Consider the following 21,035-nt stretch of genomic DNA (forward strand, 5'->3'; position numbering starts at 1 on the left):
CTTATCCTGATATTGGGCATCAGTGAAAAGACACTGGCCCCATCTTCTTCACACCCACTATTAATGTATTTGTAAACAGTGATCAGATCCCCTCTCAGTCTTCTCCAGGCTAACCAGCCATAGAGCCCTAGGTCTCTCAGCCTTTCCTCAGACGTGAGATGCTCTGTTCCCCTCCTGATAGCCCTCTGTCAGACTCTATCCAGTAGTTCCCTATCTCTCTTGAACTGGGGAGCCCAGAGGTGGGCACACTACTCCAGAGGAGGTCTCACCAGGGCAGGGCAGAGCAGGAGGAAAACCTCCCTCAACCTGCTGGTCACACTCTTCTTAATGCACCTCAGGATACCACTGGCCCTCTTGGCCATGAGGACACTTGCTCTCTTGGTCTACTTACTGTCCACCATGGACATGGATGAAGGTGTTAATCATCTGCCTTACTAGTTTTTGCTTTCATTTCATGAAGTTTCTTCATTTGTTGTAGTGAATGGCTTTATTCAGGGATGGTGGGATGAAGGAGGAGCCATCTGCGTTAGGTGGATGAATGCTAACTGTATTTTTGATGTTATAAAAAAAAAAGTAGCAACACTGTAGGGTTTATAAAGTAATTTTGAAGAGATTTTTGCTTAAACTGTGCTCTGATCTGGGATTTTTTGTTTCCTTGACTTTTTCAAACATTGCATTTGTTCTTGAAAATTAACCAAAAAAATTGACAAATGATGTGTGGGGAGAAAAAAAGCACAGGTTGCAGCCCATCAGGGTTCGTTTTCTCTGATGGATGATACTGAAATTTAAAAATGCTGCTTCTAGAAGTAATAAATGTCTCTGAGGGAAAACTTATTTGTTTAATTGTCTGCTGCCCAAATTTACTGGCGAGTCTCATGTTTTGCCATATGACCTTGGCCAAGCTGAAGATTTATTTCAGCAAAGATAGGCAGTGGTTCTGTTGGGAAGCAGACAAACTTACACATTATGCTTCAAGTTTTGTTGGACTCCTTGTACTGGTGATGGTCAAAGGACCTTGGAGATCAGCTGGTTTTCAGTTCAGCTTGGCTGTGCTTAATTTCATCAGTGTATTGTGTTGGCTGGATGGAGCTTTCCAGGAAAAGAAAGGTAGTGGCTCCTTGGGAGTGTGCTTACGGAGGAACAATGGGTACAAGTTAGGGCACAAGAAGTTCCTTAACAGAAGGAGACATTTCTTTATGGTGAAGGTACCTGGAGCCCTGGAGCAGGCTGCCCAGAGAGGTTGTGGAGTCTCCTTCTCTGAAGACTGTCAAAACCCACCTGTGCAGATTACCTTAGGTGATCCTGCTTTGGCAGGGGGGTTGGACTGGATGATCTCTGGAGGTCCCCTCCAACCCCTAATATTCTGTGATTCTGTGAAACACCTCTGTAGTAGTTTTGAAAGGTTGTTGCCAGGTGTTAAAAATGTGAGAAGCTCAGGTGCAAAGACTGTGGAACAAGGGATATTAGAAGACCAAAGTAGTGAGATGGAATAAAGCATCTCAAGGAAAGATACCTCTGCTCCTCTGTATTGCATGGAAGGAGTGTGAACAACTCCTGGCTGCTCAAAGAAACACCTGACAATACAGGTTCAGCAAGCCACAGGTTTTTAGTGGCTTCTTCCCTGCCTGCAGCTTTGACCACACTTTACATCAACTTGCCCTTTTAACCAATAGAAGAACTTTTTAGTTAGGTTGTAAAAATCTCCATAAATAGTTAAGTGCAGACCGGAAGTGTGACATTGGGATGTTTGGGGCTTGGGAACTGTGTATTCAAGTGAATTCCCTGTGCTTTGTAATATCAAAGGGGTTTTTTGAAGAGGCAGTTTGATATCTGGCTCATCTCTCTCAGCTCCCCACAAAGCATGTGAAAACCAGCACGTATTTGCCAAATATATAATATTCTATCCTATTTTGGCTAGTGCCCTCCACTGTATTCATCAGAATGAGATTGTCCTGGGAGATGTCATAGAAAGGAAGACTTCTATCATTTTTACCATCCTTGGTCAGAGCAGTATTTGCATTCTGGACTTTGTTTAAATGACAACTGAGCATAGATAGTGATCTGTGTTTGTTCTGCTTAGTGTGAATAGAAACCTTCCCCTTTGCTACCAGGCACTGTTATCTGGTTTTAAATGTCAAACACCCTTCAATGTGAACAGAAGAGAGATGAGATAGTGTTGGCATGGGCCCCTGCTGGAAACAGATGTATGGCTTGGGGAGATGAGTATTGCACCTCTGTGCAAGGCTGAAGAGGGACACCCAACCAAATGACCCCCAGAGAGCACTTCAAAACACAATCTGTTCTGTTGTAGATTGTAGTAAAGCTATGGCATTAGTCTTAAAGCCAAGACACCCCAGACTAATTTACAGACCCAGAGAAAGCATCTTCCTTCCTAGGCACGTTCTCTGCTTCTCTTTTTATTGCAGTTTTCAAAATAGCTCATTGCTTGTTCAAATGCATTAGAAGACAAAATTCTTAAAAAAAAATGACAAAAAGAAAAAACCATAACCTAACCCAAAAATCCTACTGAAGTGGAAAAAAACCCACACCAAAAAAGAAAAAACAAACAAACAAACAAACAAACAAACAAAAAAACAACCAAAAACAACAACCCAACCCCAAAATCCTACTCAAGTGGGAAAAAACCCACACCAAAAAAAGAAAAAAAACCCAAACAACCCAAACCAAAAATCCAACTGAAGTGGAAAAAAAAACCCACACCAAAAAAAGCAAACACTCTGATAATAGCAGTTAAATTTCTTTTTTATCCTGCTGTTACCTCCTGCTAACTAATCTTGCCTCTTTCTCTTCTTTTCTGCCAGGGTCTTATGTGCATCTCTGTTGATATGTGCACACACTGAGTGTTCCTAGAGTTTTGTGTGTCAGATGTAGAGAAGACAGGCAGGCTGGGTGCTGTCTGTGCTAATGCAAGTGTCTGATGGATTTCTGCTCCCTGAAAGTGAAGGAAGGCCTTGCATTAGCAAGTCAGAAGAGTCAGAGTCAGAAGTCAAGAGATACTAAGCTTCAAAGATGGTGCAATGTCTATATATGCACAGGCATAGCTTCTGTCTTCTGCTTTCAAGATCTGTAGGGGCTGCTTAGATCAAACTTTCAAGCTGTATCTTGGCAACAATACGGGGCAGAAATCAACGTATTGTGTGACTTCCATTGAAAAAGCATTCAGTTTCTCCCAAAAGCTGGAGTAGTGTAGCTACGTGCCTGGAACACAAATGAGCTGGCAAGTCCGGTTTGTAATCTCGGTCTAGATGGAGCTTTGGCAGCAAGCTTTAGCAAATGCTAAAACAATTATTAGTGCTGCAGGCTGTAAATGCTGTCCTGACAAAGATTTTGCAAAACTAGCAACTAAGAATGTTCATTACCCTTTATGTAATGTTCATTTAACGTTTCTCAGAAGAAATGCTATGGATTATATTATAAAGTAATAATCTTACTACATTTTTAATATCTTACTTAAAACATTATTGTATTTGTTGCAACCTTGAGTAAATTAATGGTACAGGTTGTAACAGTACTGCTAAGTTGGAAGAAATTTTATCCTGAATATTATTGTTATTTACTGCTTGGAATTTGAGTATGTGCAATGTAAAAGAGTTCAGATGCCAGGCATTAGATTCAAATCACAAGGGACATGTTTTCAGTGAGATGCACCTCTTCTAATCACGCAGAGTGTTGCACAGTACTGCTCTTCATGTAATTCTCGACCTTAGGCAGGACTGGCATTGCAAACTAGAAGCAGTTGCAGTCACTCCAAATATGCAGGTAATTCAGGCAGAGTCCCCAAAGTAGGGAATAGAACAACCAGAGAGTAAGCAACTTAAATGGCTAGTTTTAGTGTGATGATCTAGAAAACAAAATGAAAAGGCATGGGGTCTAATGTTCTGGAAGTGAAGAGAGAGGTGAGGTGTTGTGGAAAGACTGAAGCTTCTGACGGGACGTGGTAATGCAAAACTACTGTCAGCAACAACTAGCCCAGTGCTAGTAGTGAAGTTTTACCCATCTGCTTCCTTCTGTGTGCTGCTGCACAACGATTCAGAAAGAATCATAGAATGGTCTGGGTTGGAAGGGACCTCTAAAGGTCATGCAGTCCAATCGCCTCTGCAGTCAGGAGGGACATCCTCAACTAGATCAGGTTACCCAGAGCCCTGTCCAGCCTCACCTTGAATATCTATCTCCAGGGAAGGAGCCTCAACCACCTCCCTGGGCAGCCTGTTCCAGTGTTCTGCTACCCTCATGGTGCAGAGCTTGTTCCTAACATCCAAACATTTAAATATGATTCAGAGATATGAGGTTTGTTCTTTCATAGTCAGCCAAACAAAACCTCTCTTTTACAACCTCTGGCCTGAGTTTGTCGATTATTAATTTTGACTTTTTCACAGCAGGTCACATGATGAGGGAGGGAAGGAGGGAGGGTGTGGCAGTTTAGGCTGGGTGCCCCCTGCCACTGCCACATCAGATACACCTCTGGTGTCCTGGGTGCCCACCCACAGGGGTGGACACAGGAAACGACCTATTTCTACCCATAAGTCCTGCACCCTATAAGGCCATCTGCAAAGTCATTCTCTTCCTCTTTCTTCCCTCTCTGCTCCCACGGGAGATGTCCTCTCTTATCGGGTAATGCCGGGGGAGTATCCTCAAGGCCTCTTAGGCCTGTCTAGGCCTAATGCCAGGAGGAGAATGGAGGGGGGGGCAGTCTCAGACCTGGCCAGCCTGAGACTTGCCTAGCAGCGGGAGGGGGAAGAAAGAGCCCTGGGGGGTTTGGGTTTACCCTCAGGTGGGAAGAAGGGAAGGATTGGGAAGCCTCTGGGAATTCTGTGAGGGGTTCTGTACGCTTTGGGATACTCTTTGTCACTATGCTTTGTAGTTTGTAGTTTTTTTGTAGCTTCACCAATTGCTTTTCCATTTAAACTTTCCATCACTCTCCAATCCGTTTGTGTGAGTCTCATTCTTTTGTCCCTTTCAGGGCAAGAGAGGATCTGTGTCTGGCCCCAAACCAGCAAAGATTTTTGGTAGCAGAGGATGGTTCCTGTGCTGAACTCTGCAAATTGGATTGGAGAAGAGCAGGGGTGGAAAAGTTAAAATGGTGTCTGGACGTTGTTGGTTTTTGGTGGCTGGGCTCAAGGTTTTGTGCTGGGGCGACCGTGTGGGCGTTTTATGGGTTCCGAGGGGACACCCTGGTGCGTAGCCGTGGCGTGGAATCCCTCCTGCTGTTCCGAAGCGGCAGCGGCGATTCTATAGCTGCAGGCACTGGGGAAAAAGCTTAAGAATGCGGTGCCTGTCCCTTTCCCTTTTGTTCCCCGCGGCGCCAGCGGCGAGTAGAGCGGCGCGGAGCCGAGGACGGGGGAGGGACAGTCGGAAACCGACTAGGGTCGGCTTGTCCCGCGGCGGTGGGGGCTAGCCGCAGCGGGGCGGTGAGCGGTGGCTCCCGCAACTCAAGAAGGCGAGCGGTGGCTCCAGTTCAAAAGCTGCTTCCGAGGACCCAGGGAGCGAGTATAGCTTTGGCTGGAAAAGCCGCTCTTGTGGCCCGAGGGGTGGCGGCGGTTTCGATCTGTACCGCGGCTGCAGAGGTGACGGAGGCTCTCGCTGTTATCTCTCCCCTGATTTTCGGACGCGCTCCGAAAATGGCGCCTAGCACCTGGCTCCGCCTCTCTTCTCGGGGGGTTGCAGTGCAGCCACTCCCTCTCCGGGGGAGGGCTGTGTAGCCGGATGCCGCCACGCCTCGGCATGCGTACGCTCAGAGGGAGCGGTGTGCCTGTGCGTGGTGTGCATCCGTATTAGCCTCGGGCCGCGGCTGGAAGCGGTCAGCACTGGGCTTGGGAAAGGTCCGTGCAGCTTTGGAAAGTCTCAGCGTGCTGTTGCCTGCAAGGGGTGGAAGGAGTCGAGTCGGTGAGCCTGATTGCTCAGACTCGATTGCCCCGAGGGGTGGAAACATGCCGCTTGAGTGGATGGAGAAATGCTTGATTGAGAAGTTATGAGGTTGTTTCCAGGTGGCCAGGATGCTCCATCGGATCCATGAAGAGTTCACCGTGCAGAAGAATGAACTCTGCGTCGCTGGGAGGTTCCACAGGATGAGGGAGAAGAGCTGGACTGAACTGTTACCTGAGCCCGAGGGAGACACTCTTTGGAAGGACGCCCAGATGGAGACTTGGACTTTGCCAGCCATGTCATCTGAAAGTTGTTTCTGATTTGATGATATGTTTTGGGTGCAGGAATTATGGTATGAAATAAGGGGTAGGATGTGGCAGTTTAGGCTGGGTGCCCCCTGCCACTGCCGCATGAGATGCACCTCTGGTGTCCTGGGTGCCCACCCACAGGGGTGGACACAGGAAATGACGTATTTCTACCCATAAGTCCTGCACCCTATAAGGCCATCTGCAAAGTCATTCTCTTCCTCTTTCTTCCCTCTCTGCTCCCACGGGAGATGTCCTCTCTTATCGGGTAATGCCGGGGGAGTATCCTCAAGGCCTCTTAGGCCTATCTAGACCTAATGCCAGGAGGAGAATGGAGGGGGGGGGGCAGTCTCAGACCTGGCCAGCCTGAGACTTGCCTAGCAGCGGGAGGAGGAAGAAAGAGCCCTGGGGGGGGTTGGGTTTACCCTCGGGAAGAAGGGAAGGATTGGGAAGCCTTTGGGAATTCTGTGAGGGGTTCTGTACGCTTTGGGATACTCTTTGTCACTATGCTTTGTAGTTTGTAGTTCTCTGTAGCTTCACCAATTGCTTTTCCATTTAAACTTTCCATCACTCTCCAATCCGTTTGTGTGAGTCTCATTCTTTTGTCCCTTTCAGGGCAAGAGAGGATCTGTGTCTGGCCCCAAACCAGCACAGAGGGTAAATGTTTTCTTCTATAAGAGCATTACAAAAATGCTACTGCAGTGCTTTAGTCAAATGAAACTAAAAGTTCTGATTATCTTTTAATGAATTATTTATCATTAAAAAGAAACACAGTGAAGAGCACTCTGGCAAAGGCAGAGACATCTTCTGTAGGTGGGCTAGTTTCACATGTGATAAAGTAACACATTTCTGCTGTGGCACTTAGTGATCATGTCATGTAAGTGCAAAGCAATTAGGTTATTTTGCACATTAATTAGTTTATTGCTGTCTTTCTGTTTGGTTTCTAATGCCTTTGTTTAAAAAAACAATCGTGCTTTTGGAGGGGTTTAATTTCCCTAATTAAAAGCAGAGTGCACATGTTGCAGCACCTGCCTTGTACATGCAACCTGTTCCACTCCCTTCACCATTTTTGTGTCTCTGTGCTGGACTCTTTCAAGCATTTCCTGAGGTCCTTCTTGAACAGAAGGGCCCAGAACTGGACACAATATTCCAGATGTGGGCTCACCAGGGCAGAGTAGAGGGGGAGGAGAACCTCTCTGAACCTGCTAGCCACACCTCTTCTAATACACCCCAGAAAATCAGGCTTTTGAGGTCACTGTGGCTGCTTATATGTTTGTCAGTGTAATTCCATAATGTATCCTTAAAAACCTTATAGAAAATTCCAATTTAAGCATTAAAAAATGTCTAGTAGATTGCTGTCTTTTAAAAGTGGATATGTAGTAACATACATATTCAGGACTTCTCCATAAATTATGTCCCTAAATCCATTACATGCTTACGTTTATTGGTTGCAAAAGAGGATTTAACATAAAAGCTCTTTTAACAATGACATTAGGCTACAACTATTCTATGTGATAATGAAATAGAATGGGTTTGAAAGTTGTGGTTTCTTCCTGATGTATTAATCAAATTCCCGACATACAGAAGATGGAAGATATCCTCTGAATTCAAACACAACTCTCTTCTACTCATTACTCTTTAAAGGGTCGTGAGAAAGGATCTATTTGTTGGGTTATATCCTTGCACCACAACAAAGGTCCATTGTTTTGATTCCATGAAAGAGTTTGTAATTATCTGACGTTACTGATTATCTCTTTACTGTGTGAAAATGTACAGAGCTAATGATGTGTTTTAGGATTGTGAGTTGGAATTTTCTGAATACCCACAGAGTTTAACTACCCAGTTGTTGTACAGTGCATCCCTTAACTCTAACCCCTCAGCTCTCCTGACATTTCACTCCTCTCTTGTCCAATGACTGCCCTTTGGCTGCCATCTAATCCTGTGGGCACGTGCATTGTTCCTAGTGGAGGAATATGTGTCTATAGCATAATAACCTCTGGGATGGTTATAGAGATGTCTGTGTGAAGCCATGGATGGAGACCAGGGCATTTCTGCAATTAGACTCAATCCAGAGCTAGTTCCCGGAATCACCTGCCCAGGATGAAGGCAGGAAGGTGTTGGGATGTAAGGAAAGCAAGCAGAATGCTGACAGTATTCCACTTCGGGTATTGTAGTAAATACTAATTAAATCTTTAAAACTGACTGTTGTGCATCTTGGAAGAACCTTTCATACCAGCACAAAGTATAATGAATTGCCAGGTTGCCTCCCAAAAGTATACTTCATGCTTAATAGCTTTGTCAAAAGATAATATCTTGGTTTACAGAGCAGTAATGTGGTGAAGTTCTTTGCAAACAGTTAAAAGCTAGGTCAGACAGGACTCAAAGTGTGTGGCTTGTCTCCTTCATAAAACTACAGGAATTTTCCACTTGATTTTCTGGTCTTACTGGAAGTTCCTCATATTGGTCTAACTCCTATCTGTGAATTCTGCCAGGCACTAAGCAAGTCTTTCTTGCAAGCCCTGCTGTCTTTTTGTCTTTTAGTGGATTTCACCCTACCCATTAACATACCTAAGCTCATATAGCATTTTGAGCAGAATATTAAAAATCCTTGGTAGCAAAAAGCTTGGTACCAGCTGACCTGTTAGGGAATCTGAATAAAAGTCACTTCATGTGCTTCTTGGAAAGCAGTCACCATATCAAATATCTGTTATGATTTTCCAGCCTTCAAAAGCATTTTTAACCATATAAAAGCCTGGCAGTCTTATGTTCCATTTGCACCATTTCTAAATGCAAGACTCAAGCATGTAGAGCAGACAGCAAAGGTGAGGAGAAATGTTTCCATCTAGAAGGTGGTAGTGGCAAATCAGACTTACATTTCTCCTTTCCCCCAGTTCTACAAAGTTTTCTGGGTACACTTGTCATCAAAATTATTGGCCAGCTGGGTGGAGTAAGTTTGGACTGAGATTTGGAGGACACCAAGCACCTTTAGCTTTTTTCTGTGCTGAGACAGTGTCAAAAATACACATCATTTGCAAAGGCTGCATGGCCTGGAGGGACATTTACCCTTTGTCCAAATAAAATGTACATCATCTTTAGTTTATATCCCAACATGAGATGAATTACTGCTTGCTTTTGTGCATGATTAAGCTGCAATTTACATTTTGTATACCGGATGTAAAATAATTTCAAGAATGATCCCTTGATGTATTTTTGAGGGGAAAAAATATTTAAAAAATTAAAAATACTTAAATACTGCCAAACTTTCAGTGCCCAGATAACCCTTTTCACTTTTCCTGGTTTGTCTGTATGCTGGTTTGGGGCCAGACAGATCCTCTCTTGCCCCGAAAGGGACAAAAGAATGAGACTCACACAAACGGATTGGAGAGTGATGGAAAGTTTAAATGGAAAAGCAATTGGTGAAGCTACAAAAAAACTACAAACTACAAAGCATAGTGACAAAGAGTATCCCAAAGCCTACAGAACCCCTCACAGAATTCCCAAAGCTTCCCAGTCCTTCCCTTCTTCCCACCTGAGGGTAAACCCAAACCCCCCAGGGCTCTTTCTTCCCCCTCCCGCTGCTAGGCAAGTCTCAGGCTGGCCAGGTCTGAGACTGCCCCCCCCTCCATTCTCCTCCTGGCATTAGGCCTAGACAGGCCTAAGAGGCCTTGAGGATACTCCCCCGGCATTACCCGATAAGAGAGGACATCTCCCGTGGGAGCAGAGAGGGAAGAAAGAGGAAGAGAATGACTTTGCAGATGGCCTTATAGGGTGCAGGATTTATGGGTAGAAATACGTTGTTTCCTGTGTCCACCCCTCTGGGTGGGCACCCAGGACACCAGAGGTGCACCTCATGCAGCAGTGGCAGGGGGCACCCAGCCTAAACTGCCACATTCCACCCCTTATTTCATACCCATAATTCCTGCACCCAAAACATATCATCAAATCAGAAACAACTTTCAGATGACATGTCTGGCAAAGTCCAAGTCTCCATCTGGGCGTCCTTCCGAAAGGTCTCTCCCTCGGGCTCAGGTAACAGTTCAGTCCAGCTCTTCTCCCTCATCTTATGGAACCTCCCAGCGACGCAGAGTTCATTCTTCTGCACGGTGAACTCTTCATGGATCCGATGGAGCATCCTGGCCACCTGGAAACAACCTCATAACTTCTGAACCAAACATTTCTCCATCCACTCAAGCGGCATGTTTCCACCCCTCGGGGCAATCGAGTCTGAGCAATCAGGCTCCTCAACTCGACTCCTTCCACCCCTTGCAGGCAACAGCACGCTGAGACTTTCCAAAGCTGCACGGACCTTTCCCAAGCCCAGTGCTGACCGCTTCCAGCCGCGGCCCGAGGCTAATACGGATGCACACCACACACAGGCACACCGCTCCCCCTGAACGTACGCATGCCAAGGCATGGAGGCATCCGGCTACACAGCCCTCCCCCGGAGAGGGAGTGGCTGCACTGCAACCCCCCGAGAAGAGAGGCGGAGCCAGGTGCTAGGCGCCATTTTCGGAACACGTCCGAAAATCAGGGGAGAGATAACAGCGAGAGCCGCCGTCACCTCTGCAGCCGCGGTACAGATCAAAACCGCCGCCACCCCTCGGGCCACAAGAGCGGCTTTTCCAGCCAAAGCTATACTCGCTCCCTGGGTCCTCGGAAGCAGCTTTTGAACTGGAGCCACCGCCCGCCTTCTTGAGTTGCGGGAGCCACCGCTCACCGCCCCGCTGCGGCTAGCCCCCACCGCCGCGGGACAAGCCGACCCTGGTCTGCTTCCGACTGTCCCTCCCCCTTCCTCGGCTCCGCGCCGCTCTGCTCGCCGCTGGCGCCGCGGGGAACAAAAGGGAAAGGGACAGGCACCGCGTTCTTAAGCTTTTCCCCAGTGCCTGCAGCTATAGAATCGCCGCTGCCGCTTCAGAACAGCAGGAGGGATTCTACGCCACGGCTACGCACCAGGGTGTCCCCTCGGAACCCATAAAACGCCCACACGGTCGCCCCAGCACAAAATCTTGAGCCCAGCCACCAAAAACCAACAACGCCCAGATACCATTTTAACTTTTCCACCCCTGCTCTTCTCCAATCCAATTTGCAGAGTTCAGCACAGGAACCATCCTCTGCTACCAAAAATCTGTGCTGGTTTGGGGCCAGACAGATCCTCTCTTGCCCCGAAAGGGACAAAAGAATGAGACTCACACAAACGGATTGGAGAGTGATGGAAAGTTTAAATGGAAAAGCAATTGGTGAAGCTACAAAAAAACTACAAACTACAAAGCATAGTGACAAAGAGTATCCCAAAGCCTACAGAACCCCTCACAGAATTCCCAAAGCTTCCCAGTCCTTCCCTTCTTCCCACCTGAGGGTAAACCCAAACCCCCCAGGGCTCTTTCTTCCCCCTCCCGCTGCTAGGCAAGTCTCAGGCTGGCCAGGTCTGAGACTGCCCCCCCCTCCATTCTCCTCCTGGCATTAGGCCTAGACAGGCCTAAGAGGCCTTGAGGATACTCCCCCGGCATTACCCGATAAGAGAGGACATCTCCCGTGGGAGCAGAGAGGGAAGAAAGAGGAAGAAAATGACTTTGCAGATGGCCTTATAGGGTGCAGGATTTATGGGTAGAAATACGTTGTTTCCTGTGTCCACCCCTGTGGGTGGGCACCCAGGACACCAGAGGTGCACCTCATGCAGCAGTGGCAGGAGGCACCCAGCCTAAACTGCCACAGTCTGACATGCTTTGTTTACTAGTGCACTGTTAGTACTTTAAATTGAATAAGCCCCACCAGTCTTTTCCAAATAACTATTTTTTTTACATTACCTGATTACTCTATGATACTGCACTATCTTCTTTATATCACACTGAAGGTTTCCTCATAGAGGAAGAAAAGGACTGAAATCTCAAGTGTGTGTTTTTATGTGCTACATCAGGGGATACAAACAGATCTCTTGACTCCTGTGGAATTTAGAGAGGGGAAAGAAATACTTGGTGTGCCGTTATCAGCTGTACTTTACCAGCACCTGAAAAATGGAGAGCATTTTACCCCCTTTTTTAGCTTTTCTTTTTTTTTCTCCTAAGTTTGATTCCATATTTCATGATCACCAGGTTCTAGCCCAAAGGAAACCTTAATGGCTGTAAAATAAACTTTGGAAAGAAAAGGGTTGTAAAGGAAAAAGCTGACAGTCTCTTAACTTAGAGCAGCACTAGCCACTGGAATTGGTGTGCACGCTGGTGTGTGGGTGGATGGGTTGATAGTGACAGATACTAAACATTGTTTTTCTAAAAGACTGACCCTGAAAAATCATAGTTTCAGAGTACCAGTAACTGATACATAGTCCTAACAGCTGTGAAATGTCCAACAATATGTACATCCTGACATGGTCTGGTTTAATATTCTGAGACATCAGGCCTGTAACTCCTGAAGTGTTCTCCATTAGAACAGAATTTAACATTGAGAAGCTGGGACACCAACAGAGGTATAGATTTCATTAGCAAGGAATACTAATGTATGTAATTAGCCAAGTGCTTATGTTCCAGTTACCTTTTCGCCTTCTTAGTATCAAAAAGGAAATACTCATTTTCAGAAATGAGTGAGGAAGTTGGCAAATATCCTCCTTGACCAGATCTTGAGAGTATTTAGGCACCTAGCAGTCCCTTCTTCCACATGCCTAATGGAGTATCGAGAAACATGCTTTTGAAAGTGTATGCCTCAGTGCTGCTCAGCATGGGCAAGGGCCTTTCATTTTCCCAAGATGTGTCTGTTCATGTATTTCAGTTGTAAGCCATTTGGGGTAGAACCTGTCTCCTGCTAAGTGAGAATGCTGAGAGATTACTCAGAGATTGCTTTTCAGTCTGGGATCAGTGTAGGATCTGTATGGATCACAGATTCACAGGATGTTAGGGTTGGAAGGGTCCTCTGGAAATCATCGAATGCAACTCCCTGCCAGAGCACAGGCTTTGGACAGGTCACACAGGAACACATGCAGACAGGGCTGGAAAGTCTCTGGAGAAGGAGACTCCACAACCTCCCTGGGCAGCCTGTTCCAGTGCTCTGAGACCCTCACAGTGAAGAAGTTCTTCCTCATGTTGAGGTGGAACCTCCTGTGCTGTAGTTTATATCCATTGCCCCTTGTCCTATCACAGGGCACAAGTGAGCAGAGGCTGTCCCTATCTTCTCCCTCTTGACATCCAGCCCTCAGATACTGATAGACATTGATCAGATCCCCTCTCATTGTCAGAAACTCACAGAGTGCTTTGAACTGAATTTTGGAATTGATTTAAGCAGGCAGATTTTCCCCTAAAAAACAGAAGTAGTTACTCTCATGTGTCTTACATGGTCTAACTGGGGGGCCTTTCTCAAAATACTAACTAACAATTTTTCTAGAAGAGAATATCTTTCGTCTGTTTGCTGTTGATGAGGGAAAAGAAACACAACAACAAAAAAAGAAAATTCTGGATAGCATAAAAGATATGCACTGAAAGTTATCTAGAATTGTGTGGAAAAGGATTTCAGGATACACACAGCTAATAGTATTTTTGTAGTGTGAAAAGACTTCTGCTTCCTGGTGAGCTAAGTTATGAACAAATAACAGTTGTTTGGTTGTTTTTTTTTCCCTGAAATTTATGAATTTATGTGTGTTTATACAGGAGTGTGTGTATGAATTTTATAAGTATATAAAAATATGTGTGTCTATACATATATATATATATATAGTGAGTATATACATTGGCAGTTGGCCACTCAAGCATTGAAAATAAGTGATTGCAGGCTTTATCTAACCCCTGCTTTAGAAGACAAGTCCTCTGGGTAGGAAGAGGATATGTTCATCTTTTCCTGTAGTGGCTGGGGTCATCTGCTCTGCTCATGGAACCTTCCTGATGCTCCACAGTGTTATGTGGGCTATCTCCTGTTAAGCTGCTGAGGCCTTTTATTCACAGTTTTGGAGGTTTGCAAAAGATAACATTGGTGTGAAATGTTTTTATTACAGCAAATGCATTTCAGGAAGGTGAAGGGGGCTGGCCATCTCTAAGGAGCTTACTACGCCAGCCTCTTCTCCAGCTTCAGAGGTAACGAGGTGTTTTACTAGGAAGAGGAAACTTCTGGAAGGAATTGAAAATGAGCTTTTTCCTGCAGTGAGTAGAAGGAGTTGTATCAGACAGTGAAGGTTTTGTGTCACAGATCCATTAGGTTCCTTTCAGATAGTTCCAGAGGTACTATATCATCTGAATGCTTATTGTATCCCAGCTCTGAGTCACCATTTACCAGTAGCAATTGTGTTAGATTTTATCATGTTATGACCATTATGATATGTTACTGTAGTGCTTTTCTTACCTCAGTACAAGGTTCTGTATTGGAAAAGATGGTTTGTGAGTTGAGCAGTGTGATGTCAACACAGAGCCCACTAAAGTCACTGATGGTATTTTCTTTAGTTGAAATTAATCTTTTCTGTATTTCCAGTACATTTCTAGTTTATACATAAACACTGTAGCTCTTCTGTGTTTGAGAGGATGATGATGGTTCTCCATGACTACTGCTCGCTTACTCGTCACTGGGGAGCATGATATTGCTGTTCATGTGAGGTTCTTCTCCCTGATAACGTGGTGTACAAGACTCCTTCTTGATGGAGTGGGTCCAGAGGGCCACAAAAATGATCAGGGGGTTGGAACACCTCTGCTACGAGGACAGGCTGAGGGAGCTGGGGGTGTTCAACCTGCAGAGGAGAAGGCTCTGGGGTGACCTAATAGTGACCTTCCAAAACCTGAAGGAAGCTACAAGAAGAATGGAGAGAGACTGTTTGCAAAGGGCTGCAGGGACAGGATGAGGGACAATGGCTTCAAACTAGAGCAGAGTAGATTGAGATTGGATGTTAGGAACAAGTTCTTTAGTATGAGGGTAGTGGAACAGTGGAACAGGTTGCCCAGGGAGGTGGTTGGGGCCCATCCCTGGTGATATTCAAGGTGAGGCTGGAGAGGTCTCAGGGCAACCTGACCTAGTTGAGGATGTCCCTGCTGAGTGCAAAAAGGTTGGACTGGGTGACCTTTGGAGGTCCCTTTCTGCCCAGAGCATTCTGTGATTCTTGGAGGTGTTGTGTCTTATTTTCATCCTTTCTCAGTGTCAGGATATTGCCCATGTAAGATGACTGTTCAGAAGCATGAGGAAGATACCTTGGTGGAACTCACAAATCAAATGTGCAGAATATTCTAACAAATAATTTGTCTCCCAGCCTGCAGACACTGGGCAGGATAACAGAGGCCAGCCTTGTTTCATCTTATTCAGTTTAAACAAAGTGCTTTCCTGGCTATACAAATCTTACTCAAGTATTGATTCCAACAGCTTGAATATGGCTTCTTTTATAAACCTTGCAAAGTGGCCTGTGTTATGAAACTTCAGGAAAAAAAGTTAATTTATAACTGAGGCTTCTTTAATAAAGGCTATGAACCAGCAGTGGTTTAAGAGCCTTCAGTCAAAAGCATCTGTACCATCCAGCACAGAGTGTTGTTTTAAATGATGCACAATATTCTTCTCACAAAGTTGTTTCAGTGCATTTAAAAAATAAAAGATACTAATTTCCTTGTTCTGTGAGAGTCTCGAAAAGCTGAAAATGAGACCATTTTAATTCCATTGACCATCATGAGCATCTATCTGTCCATATCTGTGCTCTCTGCGGTGCATTTCATGTCTTGACTGTGAATTATATAGCTTTTAAAACAGAAAAAAAAACTATCCATAAAGGAGAATTCATGTAGCTTCATTTACACTTTTTTCTTTTAGTTTGACATTGGGAGTTGCTTGTCTTCGGAAATCACATTAATCACGTTCTGTGTGTGGTCCCTATGAAAACAAAGTTAACTAAGGAGCATTCATGTGAAAAAATATTCGTTGTCCTTCCAAAATGTGGCCACGCTTGAAACTCACAATCAGTTCTGTGATGCATGAAAATTCAAATGGAAGAGAAAATTGGAACTATACATTAAATGAATAATAATTGTCATTTTCTTCACTACTTATGCTAACATCTCTAATTGTAGGGAATTCGTTCAGTATGAATATGGGTGTCATGCATTGCTGTTACAGCACTTCTGTAATTCAATAATAATTGGCATACTGCTGCTGCACAGTGCAGCCATGTTCTCAGATTTATTCTCCATTCAGACTTGGCTTTTTTCCCTGGTTGTCAAAGACAAAATAGGTGCAGTGTTGAAGTTGTGAGTGCTGTCATGCCAGAAAAATCCTTAGTGTTATTTGGTACATTCTGTTCCACCAAGATGTCGAGTAATCTCTGTTGAAATTATTTTTCTTGACTGACCATAAAATCATGGAATTGTTAGGGTTGGAAGGGACCTCAAGGATTATCCAGTTCCAACCTCCCTGCCATGGCTCAGAACCACATTCAGCCTGGGCTTAAAAACCTCCAGGGATGAGGCTTCCACCACCTCCCTGGGTAACCTTTTCCAGTGTCTCACCACCCTCATGGGGTAGAACTTCTTCCTAATATCCAATCTGAATCTACCCACTTCTAGTTTTGCTCCATTCCCCCCAGTCCTATCACTCCCTGACACCCTCAAAAGTCCCTCCCCAGCTTTCTTGTAGTCCCCTTCAGATACTGGAAGGCCACAAGTTAGTTTCCTTGGAGCCTTCTCTTCTCCAGACTGAATAGCCTCAACTCTGTCAATCTGTCTCCATAGGAGAGTATAATCATATATATCATGGCCAATTTTGGCTGAACCTCTTGACCATAGAGTCACATAGGTGGGAAGGAACCTCTGTAGGTCTCTGCTGCAAGCCCTTGCTCAAAGAAGATTCAATGACAGCAGGTTATTCAGGGGCTTTCCTCTTCATGTTGTGAGCATCTCCAAGGGTAATTGTCCCACAGCATCTCTGAGCCTGTTTTGTTTTGTTTTGTTTTCACCACTATTATGGTAATAAGTAAGTAAATAAATAAGGTTCTTATGTAACAATTTCCTGTATTCCAGCTTCTCTCCATTGCCTTTCATCCTATTGCTGTGGATCCCTCAGGATAGTCTGGCTCTATCATCTCTGCACCCTCTCAGTGGGGATATTGCTCTGGACAGCAATGAGGTTCCCTTTGCTTTCTCTTGAAGATTGAGCACAGCTGACTCTCTTGGCCTCTCTTCATTTATTGTGTATTCCAGTCCCCTCACCATCTTGTTGGGCTTCTCTGGACTTGCTCCAACATGACAAAGTCTTACGGCTCTATTGCACTGATACTAAAGGTAGATAGAATGTATGCAGTGAAACAAAGGTCTTGTGTTACATCTGAAGGCTGTCAAAACCTTGCTGAAGCTTTCTGTTGCCTTTAATGGATTCTCAACCACAACTTAATGTTTTGTTTCATTTTCTGCTTAAACAGCTTCAATGGTAACTAAACTTCAGAGTGAGTACAGAGTGCTTCCATTTCCAATTCCATTTATAGAATAGCAGGTTCCTCCTATGTAACTGGGCCAGCCATGAAGGGCTTTTTTGGAGTGATTTTCTTCTGAGTTGTAAGCCAACATACATGAAAAAATCTGATTTAGCTTTTGAAAGTTCATTGCAGATTTTTTTCCCATAAATTTGAGCGGAAATAACATAGACCTGTAGTAGTTTTGCCCATAGGCTATTTTATTGTAAGAAAGTGGCTTTCTTTTGGGAGAGTGTGGAACAGAGCATGGCTTCAATTCCTGTAGCAAATAGTGCATTTATAAATGCATATTTTATTGCCAACACCATATGGCTATCTGTACATTCTAAAGGCCTGCTAGCAGGCTCTCAAAGTCAATCTGTGATGTATCTTTAAACTCAAAGGAAGTAAAAGCCCAAAACGATTGAGTTCATATTTCAGTGTTGATATTTCTGTGTTTTCTTGTAAGGAACCTATCTCTGAAGCTGTCAAAGGAGATAGACCAAGGAGAAGCCAGGCACCCTCGTGTTAGCCAGCTGGCTTGCAGCCCATCTGTGGAGTGGCCTTTCACTGGTCTCGAAGAAGGTGGAGGCATTGAATCTTTGCCCTTCAGATTGATGCTACAAGATTGCACAGCTGTGAAGACATTGCTTCTGAAAATGAAAAGGGTTCTTCAAGAGGTAATAACACTCATTTCTTGAATGAATAGCTTTCAGCATTAATGATCTAAGGAGCAGAAAAGGGTCAGAAAAGTTTATGACTTGATGTCTTTTACTATGTCTTGGATAAATGCAATTGATGCAGAAGTATAAATAGTAGTGCCTCAAAGTAGAGGAGGTCAGAAAGTTTATACCATAGCAGAATTCAGCTGATGCTGCCATCTTGGTGTGCAGAGCACAAAGCTTCTCTTGAGCTTTTATCAGGAAGAGGGCAGGAGAGCTGAACTGCTGCAGATCAAAATGAATTCTAATGTTTTCCTCTAGTATTGTAGAGCATTTTGCTTTTCTTGCTGCATTTGTTCATCAATGGGAATTTGTATGCCATTTATTCAGAGAAGAGAAAGGAAGACCAAACCAGATGTTCTCTTAAGTAACAGTACTGGAGTGAAAGGCTGCTAGCTTGAGTTTGTTAATGATGGCTGAAATCAGGTGGCTTAGGCTGTTCTGGTCATTCCAAGAGTGCTGACTTGTCCTGCCCTACTATATTTTCCTACTTCTCCCGTTGACTGCTGGTGTTGCTTTAAAATTTTCCTTTGCATCCTTAGGATTTTAGAAGAAAACAAATTATTATTGGATTGAGGTGGGTTTTTTTAACCTTTTCCAGCTGTGGAGCTTTGACTCAGATATGATTTTGAAAATCTTTCATCTTCATGCTAGTGAATTGCAGCATGTGTCTTCTTTGAGATGTACAAGAAAGATAATGTTTTGGTTTGGATTTTTTTAAGCTATATAGTTCATAGAATTACAATATAATTTAGGTTTAGAAGGCTCCCTGAAAGTCCAAGCCCTCTAATCAAAGAAAGGCCAGCTTAAAACAGGTTGCTTGGATCCTTGTGCAGTTGAGTTTTTGGTACCTCAATGGGATTTCTACATAGTTCTTTTCTTTTTGTCTCGCCTGCTTTATGGAACCAAAATGGCCTTTTTCTAATTCCACAGTCAGGTGTTATATGGTATAGATACTATGTGTGTGCTGTAGCTTACCTCCCTTACCTCCTTCAGCACCTTTGGGATGGAATATCCTGGTAGCAGTACACACTGTTCTAGCACACATTTAAACAAAACTCTCATGTAGCTAGAATGAAATGACCAATCTGATGAGTTTTGGAAACCTTTGCTATTGTGAGTTCCTATTTGTATTTTCTTCTCAATGAGCAACCTCTATGGTATTAGTGGTAGAAAAGGCATGGAGAATGGTGTGGGAGTGTACTTTTTGGTAGCCCTATCTGAGAAATGGATGTTTGCTATGCAATGAAGTATTTCAGTTCTACTGATGCAAGTGCTTATTCCTAAAAATGACAACAAAAATACTTTACAAGGTAATGAAACAACAGAGTTTTTGTATCTCCAGAGTTAACAAACCAATCTGCTGTACAGCGGCCATTATCTGTGCTACAATTTTAAGAGAGTGAAAGAGTACTAATAACAAAATAGTCACAGCCTTTAAAACACATTAAAACACTAGAAACTCGTGCAAAATTGGAATATGATTTGAAAGAACATAAATAGCTAGTTTGAACAACCCAAGAAAAGGTGGCCTTGAAATCTGTTCTAGACTGATGTACAAATGACACAACTTGGTGGGGTGGGTTGAAATTTCCCTCCAGCTAATTTGGAGAAACTACCCCCAGACCAGCTCAGTTTGGGATGGAAGCAAATGAAGCTCTATTTACAAGCAAACTAAACTCTAGAAATATGAAATGCAATTAATATATACAAAACATAAAGTAGATGTACAATATAGATGTATTTGCAATTTATAAACAACACAGAAACTCCCCAGAGCCCCCTGGATGGATCCAGGGGGACTGTTCACCTCCTCACCCACTCCTTCCCTCCTTCCTGTTACCTCACACAGGAGTCAACACAGAGATCCCCTGGCAAGGCCACGGGACAGAGAGAAGTGGCAAGCAGAAGCAACAGAAGAAAAGAGCAAGGACTGTTTATGCCTGTGCTTTATATCCCCATTAGCAATCCAGTGAATTATATAAACCTTATTATTATTTTTCTTTATTTTGTAATTTTGGTAATTTTATTTTACTTTCAATCTTTGCAGTCAGGGACTAGGCTAAAGTTCCCCCTTCAAAGCTTAACACTTGGTTATCTTCAGAAATACATTTGTACATTTATGCAACATTTAAATTATTAGTGAAAGTTTCTAGGGAAATATAATTTCATCAAATTGATAGATTGTGTTAAGAATCTGATAAATAAGTCATTTCAGCAGGTAGTTTCTATGGAGAAGGTACCCTACTTCCATTGTAACTGGATGCAATTTTCTCATCCAAGAATCACTTCCACCCCAAACAATATTATAAATCATACTCGGTAGAGTATGGTTAAAAGACATAAAAGGAAACTTCTTTCTTTCCAGGGAATGCTCATATATTTTTAGATATAGTCAGACATAGTCTCTGGCAGATGTATGTGGGACAGAAGTGAGATATTTTATCCCTGTAACACTAGAAAATCAGTATATTTATTTACAAACCCAGTAATGTCTCACATGTTTACACCCACTTTAGAAAACATACAAAGCATCCAACCAGCATGGGGAAAAATCACAGGGGAGTCATCAGAAAAAAAGCTGCTAGATTGCTGTTCTATAGCTGATGTTACCAGTGCAAGAGGAAGTCACAGTAGTGTGCACCTCCTTATTGAATACTAACAGCTTAATTGAGTTAAAATCTCAGCCCTCTTATTTGGTATAATCTTTCTTCTTAAGCAGTGAGCGCTGCTTCTAAG

General features: G+C 43.8%; 1 protein-coding gene across 2 annotated transcripts in view; it reads left to right on the plus strand.

Moving 5' to 3' along the window:
* The window catches only part of CCSER1 (coiled-coil serine rich protein 1), an 816,857-nt gene that overhangs the window by 224,855 nt on the left and 570,967 nt on the right, over positions 1–21,035 (plus strand). For both annotated transcript variants that reach the window (XM_054382972.1, XM_054382973.1), the window contains exon 5: positions 18,044–18,254. In XM_054382972.1, the coding sequence (XP_054238947.1) occupies positions 18,044–18,254 (211 nt within the window). The remainder of the gene's footprint in view (positions 1–18,043; positions 18,255–21,035) is intronic.

The sequence above is a fragment of the Indicator indicator genome, chromosome 8 (assembly GCF_027791375.1).
Source record: "Indicator indicator isolate 239-I01 chromosome 8, UM_Iind_1.1, whole genome shotgun sequence".
NCBI classification, from domain to species: domain Eukaryota; kingdom Metazoa; phylum Chordata; class Aves; order Piciformes; family Indicatoridae; genus Indicator; species Indicator indicator.